We start from the raw sequence: 11,960 nt of genomic DNA, 5'->3' as shown, positions 1-11,960 counted from the left end.
TTCATCGAAATCAACTCTCCTGATTCTAAATAGAAGAGAATGTAGATTTGGGGCAGAACCAGAGGGAAAGGGATTTCCCTTGGCAAATTATTTGCAATTTGTGGATTGGAGCTGACCCAGCTCTAATTCCCTCTGTCACTGCGAGCGCTGACTAAAATGTGACTGGCTTATTAAAGAAGGAAAGCTGGAGAAGGTCCTCCCAGGGGGCCCAAATGAACCAGGAACAGAGCCAAAGCCCACCCACATCCTCCTGACAGGGGCTCAGGCCAGGGGCTGGCTGGCTCCTCACCTGCCTTTCTGTGTTTACTCCTATGCAATCGGTGCCTTTCTTTAGCAGCAGGAGAAGCAAACAGCGCTAGAGAGGGTCCAATAGTCAGACAACAGGCGGCATGCAAGGGAATGCATGTTGTTAGGTCAACATCAGAGAATACGAGTTTATGTGTGTGGTGGGGAGGGGCAGGATCTTTCCTTTGAACATGCATCGCAGGTGATTCTGAGAAACAGTGATGGACTTGGGATCAGTAAGGTACGAACTCCGCTGCGTGGCTCCTCCACCCATGGGTTAGAGAAGCCGACGATGCTGACGAAAGTCCTAAGGGAGCCAGCGCCTCCTTCTTCACTAGGAAAACCTACTCTTGGTGCCATCTGATGGACAGTCAGGAGGCCTTTCAGCAGAGTCTAAACTTTAACTTTAACATTTAACTTCACTTACTGGGGGAGGTGGTGTTGAGACAGGAGGATTACAAGTGTGAGCACTGCCTGGGATGTAGAGTGAGCTCAGGGCCAGTCTGAGCAATACGGCGAGATCCCGTTCAAGTGTTTTCAAAGCAGAAGACAGAGCTGAGCTTCTAGCTCAATGAGCTTTTCCAGCGTTTATGCAGCCATAGGTTCGACTCTAGTACTGAGGGGGGTGCCTTTATTGACTGAGGCCTTCAAGGAGCTTCTGGATCTAGAATGCAAAGGGCCTGACTTCTCTAGTAAGTTATAAAACCAGACAGAATAATACACTCTGAGTGGGCGGCACTATCGTGTAGCTATAGCAAGTTAAAATCTCTATACAGCTAATTTCTCTCTCTCTCTCTCTCTCTCTCTCTCTCTCTCTCTCTCTCTCTCTCTCTCTCTCTGCTCTAGCCTGCAGAACTCTGAAGATATTCCCTCCAGTGCTTGTTTCTTCACAAGGGCTGTATATAAGGCACAGTGACTAAGGGAGGGGAGATTTACACAGAGCTCCAGATAAGATGCATTTTTCCTCTTCTTTAAATCTGCTATGAGCTGACTCCTCAAGAGAATCCTTTTCTCTGTTTCCCTGTCATTCTGTATTTCCAGGCCCCTCTCAAATCAGTACTGATGTGGGAGGTGGCCCACAGGTCCTTGCAATGAAAGTGACCCCATAGGAAATGAATCTGAAAATTCCGTTTATTAAAACAAACACACAGTTCATGTGGGATAAAGGTGTGCACATCACATTCAGGTTTCCCTGCTTCCGAGGTTTTTAAGCTGGGCGTGGCAGCTCACGCCTTTATTCCCAAGCACTCAAGAGTCAGAGGCAGGGGGAATCTTTGAATTCGAGGCCAGCCTGGTCTACAGAACAAGTTCCAGACAGCCACAGCCACATAGTGAGACCCCGTCTTGAAAAAAACAAAAACAAAAACAAAAACAAAACAAAACGAAGTCCAGCCAACCAAGAAACCCCCAAAAGCAAAAACCCCATCAAAACATAAGATAACCCACCCCCATTTTTTCTGTTTTCTCCTCTTCAAAGACACATTCTACAGATCTTATACAGGAAAAGTGTGGCGATCTGAACCGTGGTACAATTGTTGGCCTGTGAGACACAATAGACACATAATAATTCATCATTTTCAGGATTGGCTAGAAGCAAACACCAAGGGGGAAAAAAGCATTAAAAAAAATCTGCTAAAGGTCACCAGCTTGATTTTCTCAAAACTCATGTGAGTACAAGCATGTGGGGAAAAGTATGATACTTGTCCTTCTTCTTAAATCTGATGATTTGACTTACATCACACTTACTTTCAAACTTGAAAACATTTTAAATTGGAGTTGATAATAAAATGGTTCAGGTATCTTAATAGACATTGCATTATAAGTATGATATTTATTATTTATTAATTCTAGGGCAGATTTTAATTATTTTCCTGGTATAGAGAAATGAGGGTCTTAAATGGTTAAACTGAAGTTTCCTATTAGTTAACCCACGATAAAATTATGCTGGTGACAATGGTGGTTGACATCCCGAAAGAATTAAGCTCTTTGGAGCCAATCCAAGTAAACAAACCCTTTTTCCCCTTTAATTAACACAAGCATCAATGAGTCAAAACTGATTCCAGCCATAGCTCCATACCGAAGGATATGAAATTGTAAAAAAGACTATATTTTCCTGAAACTTCTGTGTGGAAGAGGACAGAGCTTCCTGCCCTTTTATCCTGTGGGCATGCTCACAAGTAATTTGCAACTCCTGAATGTTTAATTGCTAGACCTGTACAAGGGGCACTCTAAAGATTAGGTTCCCCTTTTAACTGCTTCAGAGATCTAAATTTGCACAGAAGTCTGGAATCCTCCTAGTGTACCCCACAACCAGCACAGAGTGCCCCAGTCACGGATGTTGACATGTGAACACAGGTTCATGTCTCTGCTCACTTTGAATGTGATTCTTTTACCGGATTCTACAGTGTTATTAATTGCATTATCTGTAAGCTGACAGTGGTTTGGTTTTTGTTTTGTTTTGTTTTGTTTTTGTCTGTTTGTTTTGACCATTAAATCTTCATGAGCATCCCACCAACTCTAACAACCCCCCTAGACCCTCCGGAACAGAAGTTTCAGGTTACAGAATTGCATTTGCTCATTGATAATCAGTCCTGTACCCTCGTCTCTCCCACCCCCGGCAGAAACTTTAAATGGGCATAGTTCACTCCTTTAGCTGAAAACCCATAAGAGTTAGGAAAAATATCTTACCAAATCTATTTTGAAAATGTGTCCTTGCCATAGGAAGTCTCTTCCCTTCAGAAGTACTACCAACTTTTAAAATGGGAAGAGAATGGCAAGAGGAGGAAATAAATTTTACTTGGGTTTAGTGGTTTTTTAGGATTTGAAAACAAAAAGACGTACGTGTAAGAGGCTCTCCTTGACCGCGTAGGTGACAGAAAGTCTGAAGGCAGCCGAGGCCTTCTGCTACTGACGGAGGGTTTAACTGTAATGAAAAATACTCGCTCCCGGTGCCTTATTGTGGGAAGAGAGCACTAGCCAGAGGGAGCTATAAGTAAGGCAGAGAGGCTCTGAGAAACAGGGTGGAGAAGAAAGCAGTGAATGCTTTGAAATCTTGGGGAAGTGAAAAACTGGGGCCACGTCAGCCGGAAGAAGAGTCAGCCACAAGGTCTGCTCAGAGCACAATTCGGGGACTTTGTTTCTTAAACAACAAGCATCCCAAGGCTGGCCGCCTCCCTTGGAGCCATGGGCTTACTTCTTCTGATGCTTGAACTATAGAGGGCTGTGGTTGCCTAGCTATCTATGAACATGGAAAGCGTTCCTTTGCACATGCTTTCCACGGTTCCTGGAAGCGGGAACGGGCTGATGTTATATTCTGACAGTGCCTTCCCAAGCCACCATGGACACCTGCCTGGTCTCCAGTGCAGGAGTAACCCAGCTGCCCTGGATCCCGGGTGAGCCCGAATGCCGTGGGTCCGGGTACTTAACACCACAGGTCACTAGGAGGTATTTCAGGCATGGCTAAGGCGTTGAAGTGATTCGATTATCAAAGTACAGAGGATTTCCCCCCACTCCCTGGCCTCTTTTTCTCTCACTTCTCTTATTAGTTTTCCAGCTAAACAATGAAACTTCTGAATGGATGCGATGTAGGGACATGTTCATGCAGTGTCACTCAAAAACTACCACGGATATGAAAGCACCGGTCACAACACATGATTTACTTTTACTCGCAGAATCGAAACTATCATATACAAATATTGAGAATAGTGGTAAGGGGACACACAGAGAGCCGGCATTGTGGTGTGTGTGCGTGCGTGCATGTGCGTGTGTGTGGTATGATTTCTTTGTTTTCTTATCGTTATTCTCATGAAGAAATCCCATGGGGAAACATCTTTCTAAACATCTCCTCCTTGGAGGTGAGTCTAACACACAAACCCAGCCTAATCCCCCCAGTCCTCTAACAGAGAGGGGTAGAGAAAGAGAAAGGGAAGGAAAAGAAAAAGGCACAAAAGACTATAAACGTGGAAGCCATTAAACTGGACTGTGGCTACACAGGGCGACATCTTATCAGAGGGTACTTGAAGGACAATTCTCATTCCCAGGATGTCAGCCATATCTCAGCTCAGGACACCAGCTTTAATGTTTATTTTGTTTGTTTATAAATATGAAGCAGAAATGTAAGGTCCTGGGGGGTGGGGGGGTAGCAGAAAAGAAGTGACACCAATCTCGTTTTTTTTATACACTCCCCTCCTCCAGGCCGGTCTGCAGGGTCAGATCTCTAAAGTTAGGACATGGAATCAAGCTTTCATTCTCATGAGGGGACAGTTCTTTAAACATGCACAGCCCGGAGTGTCCAGGATGGTTCTCCTTCCTCTCTTTAAATGCTGCGGACGAGAAAGGCGCCCACTCTGCTAGGAACTCTACATCAATGTCCCGGGAGCCCCGACCATCTTCAGCCTCCTCTCAGAGACTTAAAGGATGGCGCAGAAGAACTTCTTCTCCCGAAAGGGATTTTCTGAGGCCGGGACTGGGGTCAGCAGGGGATCTTCCTTGGCATGTGCCTCACAGTAGGCCATCAAGTCTGCAGCTGCCTTGGACACCTGCATGGGAAGGCAAAGACATCTGAGAGGATGGACAGGCACGGACCCAAACACCACCGCTCAGCCACTCAGGACCCCAGCTTTGGGGTCCTCCACCTTGGAGTTCATCCAGCTAAGCACTTGAAAGCCAACGGATGTAAGTGAAGGGCTACACCCCGCCTGCATAAGCTCTGCTTCCTGGTTGTCAGTGAAACCGACCTGACTGACAGCGCTGTGGCCGGCAGGTGGGGATTTAGGAGCGAAGCAATCAGGGCCTCAAACAGAAGAGCCACTTGACTCGAGAATCGGAGAACCGAGCAAGCACCAACCTTCCCCTTAAACCTTTGTGCCATGATACCTTAGTTGCTGCCGCTGAGTCCCAGCACTGGTGGCAGAATTATACCAGTGAGATAACCTAGGGAAGACATCGAATCCCACACAAAGGGTGCTCTTGACCTAGGAGAGTCATTGCTATCTCTCTATAGCCACACCCCTGCTTCTGGAATTCTCCTTAGAATGCCTACAGCTAGACCGGTGTCCCTTTCTAACCAGAAGGCATACTAACATGCATGCACGCACGCATGCGCGCGCGCACACACACACACACATGCACAACACACACACACACACACACACTGATATCATATAGTATAGAAAATATTCATTACAGTAGCACCATGTGACTCCAACCAAGAAGGCTCCCATTGGAGGAGCTTCGCGTTTTGGGGAGGTGTCGTGCGCACTGCCAGCTCCCTGTGAGGAATTACCAATGGTGCTATCCTCCGCAGTTGTTGCACGTTTTTGTTACTTGAGGAGCTAGATTTAACTTTGAGAGATAAGCTGACATCTGTCGATGGGGTAGGTGATCCTACCAGAAGAATGTCATTTGGAATCAGCAACATGGAGTCAGTCATTGGATTCTTACATGACACCGTATGCCTGTGCTGAGGCTCACCAACTGTAGGGTGTGAAAGTCTCTCACGGTGACCACTGCAAGTATAAGCTTCTCTAAGACAACATGGAGTCAGTCATTGGATTCTTACATGACACCGTATGCCTGTGCTGAGGCTCACCAACTGTAGGGTGTGAAAGTCTCTCACGGTGACCACTGCAAGTATAAGCTTCTCTAAGACTCGGGCAGATTATACTATAACTACATTCCATGCTTCACTCCAGGTAGGCTCCATATATCTGCACAGTGATAATCAGACTAGCTTATATCACAAGTGATTTGTTCTGGCCAATGAGATGTGAGCAGAATCGATGCTAATTACTCTGGGGCAGAAGAATCAGTGCATGACCTGCCAGGCACGCTTCTCTCTCCCTCTCTGTCCATTTGAACTAACAATCAGGACCTCCCTGCCCAGTTCACGAGTCTCCAGGAAGGGATCAGTGGCCACACCCTTGCTCTGATCCTTGCCTGAGGACCAAGTGGATTAGACGTCCATCGCTTAGAGCTTACAACAGTTTTAAGATTAACAGGTTGGACACAGAAATCAGTTTTACAGTCTCAATCAGCAAACGCTCAGCTTTTCTTTCTCTGCTCTCTTAGCCGCCGGCCAGACAGAAGGACTATTCTAGTCAGACAGAAGCACTATTCTAGACAGACACTGTGCCATAGGCCAGGGTGACAGTGACTCGGTGTGGAGTGGCTGCTGCTCTGATAAGGGAAAATCTCACAGCAGCTCGATAATCATAAGCCTACTTTGTTCTCGACATCAAGTTAAAATTTCTCTTGCTCTGTAGTAGAAGTAAAATTTTTCTGCTCTGCAGAGTAGACCTGTGTAGGAAGTGCCAAAATATAGGGGAATGATTACTGCTGGGAAGGCCAGCTTACCTTGATCTGGATGTAAACACTGAAATAAGCATTTGTTCCCTGTCACTGCCTTGATGCAGCACTACCAACCAGATGGCTTAACGCAGCACCAGTATGTCCTCTCGGCACAGCAGCGCCAGAAATGTTATGTTTGAAATGAAGGTGTCAGTACGGTTGATGCCCAACCCTCTGAGCGAGAATCTGCCCCGTGACACTCAGCGCCCGGTGGCTGTGGTGACCTTTTGGGATTCCATGCCTTGCGCACAGAGCACTCCAATGCCAACCCCTACCTTTTATGTGGCATTCGTCTCTTTGTTGCTCAAATCCGTCAGTCATTGCGTGAGGGTCTGCCCTCACCCTGCTCTAACGTGAATGTTAGACGTGTCCCACCGAGCATCTTTCCTTCCCATCTCTGTGAGAGTGCATCGGTATAAATCACCATCCACCTTGTGTAGATGAAGGCTTGAGGCTCGGCAGATTCCCGGAGCTTGCTCGCAGGCGGGCAGAGACGCACGCCGCAGAAGAACTCGGATGCTGATGTTTTGCCGTTACAGGCGCAGCTGCCTGCATGCAAACGACTGAAATGCCTGGCTAGTTCCAAAGGTGGGAACTAATTCTCCATGCATCTTTCCCAAACTCGACGATGATGAGATGAAAGGAAAAGGACTGTTCTAGCCGTGGCTCCCCCAAATGAGGGCAAAGGTCAGACTTTGAGGGGAAATAGCGAACATTTTTTTCCCTGTGGCTTTTACTTATTCGAGCAATAGGAGTGGATGGGTTTAACAGGACGCAGCAACTGTAAAATCGCACTGCCGTACCCACATTTGTTAGGAAGAGCTCTACTACTCAACCACGGCGCTCGCACACAGGCACACGGCATGACGTTTCTGAAGCACTCTTTACCCGAGATTTTATTTTCCCTTTGTGTGTGTGTGTGTGTGTGTGTGTGTGTGTGTGTGTGTGACTGCGTGCATGTCTGTGCACCCCATGCACGCAGCACTCCAGGAGGTGAGAAGGGGGCACTGGATCCTATGGGACTGGTGTTACACAGACTGCCACATGGGTGCTGGGAACCAAACCCTAGTCTTCCGTAAGAACAGCCAGTGCTCTCACCACCAAGTCATCTCTGTGCATCTCAAAGTCCTCTTTATGGCACAGAAGATACTAGAGCGGGAAAATTAATAACATGGAATCGTTTGTAGTTTGTATCTGAACAAACGATTCTGAGCAATTTCCTTTTCAAAATATATTGTTTCCTCCCGAGACTGCTGTCTCTTGAGGATGATGACCCCACACAACACTGGAATCTTGCTGACAGCTGGAATAGCTGCTGGTATTTATGGCCTTTGCTATGTGTCCAAACTGTGTAAACTGCTTTACGCCAAGTGTCGTCGTTAGTCTGTAGAAGAGTTGTACGAGTCTGTAAGTTACTAATACCCTCACACTTTTTTCAGTTGATTTCTTTGAGACAGGATCTTCCTATGCTGTCCCGGCTATGTAGCTCAGGCTGGTGTGAAACTCTGGATCCTCTAATCTCTTGGGCACTGGGATTCCAGATGTGTGCCATCATGTCCAACATCATGTCTTCAATGTGGGCGTGTGGATTCTAGATTTCACTGAGTAAGTGCTTGGCTTAGGCGTCAGCTCAGAAGCAGAAAAATGTTCATGTTCATGTTCCTAATTTAACCTCTACATAGACCGTCACATGTGTCCCTTCTCTTACAGTAAATCATGTGATGCTCTTCCTGGATCTCACACTTTGGGGTTATCCTTTCTAACACTCTGCACACAGCGTCTTTTATATTCACAGGCCTAGTTGTTCATGAAGACTCTCTCTGAACCTTGGAACAGTCCAAGAATAGCCTACGCTTAGATCCCTCGCCGTCACCTCCATTCAGCCCCACAGTCGGAAGCCCTTCCTTTCCAGGACAACCGAAGGGGCCCGAGGATAGAATTAAAAGAGTGGTTTGTGAAGTTGGATGATAAAAATCATTCCTTTATTTTTCACTAACCTCAAATGGAAATTTATCATCTCCTTTCATTATAAACACGAGCCGAGCAGGAGAGCGAGCCAGTCAATAGAACAAGATATTTTCAGTCATAATACAATCATCTTCAGATCTCAACATCGTACTAACAGTCACCCACTTTATGGTTATAGACGTGGTATTAGACACTGTAAATAAAGGGACATATCTATAACCATAGTATATACTATATGGGCTTTTTAAAGTATTTTTTTAGAGATGTGCTATTATCTAAAGTGCCTTATAAAAATATTCTGTATTTCAACATAATTAGTTTCCTCTGTAATGTAAAAGGATCATTCTGAGAAGGGGAGCAAAAGCTTCAGCGGACAGCCAGTTGGGTCAAGGACACCAAAATGTGAAAGGAAGCTGGTGACCCCCCCTTGCTTTTGAAATGGTCACGAGTGCTGTCGCCATACTGTGACTCTAACAGTAGTTTAAAAGTCCAGATTGGCTTATGTAATCCCCCATTTGAAATCACCGGTTCTTGCTCACTACACCTTGTAGAAACAAAACCATAAACAATATATTAAGCAATGGGCCCTGAATTTGTGGAACTCACTCCTCTCCTATTTCTTGTCCCGTTACTTTTCCCTTTCAGTTTTGAAAGCCCCGGAGTCCTCTCTGCCTTACGGTTTTGTATGTATGATTCAGAAGAACATCCTCCCACACACCCTCTGCAGCCAGCCCCCCTTTTCTCCCGGAAAGCAACGGAAATCTGAATCCTGAAAGGGCACTCATTGATCCCTTCCTCCAAACCGGCTTCCTTTACCTTTTTCTGTTCTCTCTTCTCATGCACAGAAGCCACACCCCTCCCCAGCATGATTCTCCTTCTGAGCCCGTTTACTGGTTGCTTAATATGCTCTATCCCTTCAAGAACTATGCTGTGCAAGGGCAGGAGCCTTGCTGGTCCTCCTCATCACTGTGTACCAGTGCTGATGCATGGAAAGGGTTCAGGTCAGTGCTAAAGGCGTTCTCAAATGCAACCTTTGCGAACAGACACTTCATTCAACTAATGGCGGTGCATTCTTAAAAACTCCCGTGGAGCGAGAAGTAGGCATTGCATTTCTTGGTGCTAGAGCTGCAGGCAGCTTTACAGCGTTCAGTGTTCATAAAATATCGCCAATAGCAATTAAGCAGGAGGAGGCTTCTACTCTAGGGAACAGATAAACTCATCGGAACAGAAGGACACGACTGGTGTGGTCCGTGGAGTTGGTGGACAGGGATGCCATCAAAGAAGCTATTGCAAATACTCTCTTTATGACCAAGAGCACAGGGTAAAGAAAATTATAATCAAGACAGACACAAAGGATGTGCAGGACTTTTCCGTGGAGAAGGGGAGGTGTGGAGTGGAAACTCGGTTCCCCGCAGGGGGCAGTCAGACAATGATGAAGGGAGATGGCGTCTCATTGGCAGTAATCGGGGCTCTAATTGTGGAGATTAAAAAAATGACACTGAACCCTACGGTATAGCACAGGACTTGGTGGTTTGGGTATAAATGCATGGTTATAAATTCACACACATACAGACGTAGTAAAAAGAAAGACGTGAAGTGTGCATGAGCATATACGTGCGTCTGTACGTGAACACATGCCTGCACTTTCTAGCTTTGTCCAGGGGAGGACCCGGGAGCAGTGAGCATGCGGCACATCCAGATCTGGGTTCTTAAATACCATTCTCCAAGGACCCAGGGCTCACCAGAGGAAAGGCTGACTCTGCAGCTGAGAGAAAATAAGAGGAGAACCTGCTTTCGCTCCAAACTAGGCAAATGCTCAAAGGAATGAAGGATTCGCACCCAAAGGACACAGTAGCCAGCTTTTAGCCTGTGCTAATTTAAGATCCAAACAATAGATTACAGGAGCTGGAGAGAGAACTGGTGGAGTGGTTAAAAGCATGGTTGTTCTTCCTGCAGGTCTGGGTTCAATTCCCAGACATCGCTGCTTATAGGGGATCCGTGTCCTCCCTGCCCTCCTTGAGTGCCAGGCACACACAGAAATACATGCAGGCAAAAGGCATGGACACGAAAAATAAAGTAACAAATTGACAAAGATTATAAACCATTGATTAATGGGGATACCCCGAGACCATAGCAACATAATTAAATACATAAAAAAAAACCAAACAATGTTTTATGAGGAAGAAAAGAGATACCCAGTCTTGGGCTACCTCTCCTAAGTTCCAAGATACTGAAGCTGCAAAGGGAAGAAGAATTACTTCTCACGGAGAGACCGTGAGGATGCCACCTTAGGTAATAATCAAAGCTAATGTCACTAGTAAGTGACAACTCAAAATCAAGTGCCACTGGGGTGGGGCTGGGGGGGGAAAGAAACACTTTATATGGTCAAGGTTTTCTAACTAGAATTTAATCAGACCAAAATATCAGATAAGGGAGACGGTAAAATAGTTCAGTGGGTAAATGTCCTTGTCACCAGGCCCCAGGACCTAAGTTTGATCCCCAGGGCCCACATAGTACAAGAAAAGAAATGTCAGACAAGCCCAAACTGAGTGACCTTGCATAAATAAATGGACCACAATCTTAAAAAAATGTGTCAAGGTTATGAGAGGAGCTGTGTCGCACAGGACAGCTAGAAGACAGGATTTCCAATCAGGTCCTTTCGCTAAAGAAATTATTAGGATAATTTAGTATTTAGATGGGGTCTCAAGATTAGAATGGAAATGTGGATCACTATTGGGTCTAACATTGCATTACAGTCATGGAGAAGAATGCCCTTAGGAAACGGACACTGGAGTGCCTGGAGGCGGTAGGCCCTTTTCTTGACTTATTCTAAATGTTAGGAAAATAAAAGCCCTTGGCACTGTACTTTGTGACTTGTCAACTGAGATGCCTCCAGGACAAGAATAACTTACAGAAGAAAGAATGTCATCACGTTGAAAACACATTTATTTTTATTTATGGATGGTGTCAAATGCCCAGGGCTGGAGTCCCAGGTACTTGTGGGTTGCCTGACATGGGTGCTGGGAACTGAACTCTTAGCTGCTAAGCCTAAGGCATCGCTTCAGTCCCTGCTTTTTTTTATTTTTTAATGGGTTTCTTATTGGTCTGGGGCTTTCTGATTAGCTAGGATGGCTGACTAGTAAGTTCCAGGGGTCTGTCTGTCTGTCTCCTATGCACTAGAATTACAAGTATACATTGTCACACTTGGGCTGAGGCTCAAACTCAGATCCTCATGCTAATGTGGCAAGAACTTTAGTAACTGGCTTTCTCTTTCTCTCCCTTCCTCTTCCTCTCCCTTTCTCTCTCCCTGCCTCCCCTCTCCCCTTTCCTCTCCTCCTCTCCCTCCCCCTCCCTCTCCT

The 11,960-nt window shown here is 46.0% G+C and overlaps 1 protein-coding gene across 6 annotated transcripts in view; it reads right to left on the bottom strand.

Annotated features, from left to right (window-relative positions):
* Positions 1 to 1,398: 1,398 nt before the first annotated feature.
* Gng2 (G protein subunit gamma 2) overlaps positions 1,399 to 11,960 on the bottom strand; it is a 100,839-nt gene continuing 90,277 nt past the window's right edge. For all 6 annotated transcript variants that reach the window (XM_039093680.2, XM_039093681.2, NM_031754.1 and 3 more), the window contains one exon: positions 1,399 to 4,823. In XM_039093680.2, the coding sequence (XP_038949608.1) occupies positions 4,695 to 4,823 (129 nt within the window). In that variant the 3' untranslated portion in view covers positions 1,399 to 4,694. The remainder of the gene's footprint in view (positions 4,824 to 11,960) is intronic.

The sequence above is a fragment of the Rattus norvegicus genome, chromosome 15, assembly GCF_036323735.1.
Source record: "Rattus norvegicus strain BN/NHsdMcwi chromosome 15, GRCr8, whole genome shotgun sequence".
NCBI lineage: Eukaryota > Metazoa > Chordata > Mammalia > Rodentia > Muridae > Rattus > Rattus norvegicus.
The sequence above is the reverse complement of the archived record's forward strand: the minus strand, read 5'-3'. Positions and strand labels throughout refer to the sequence as shown.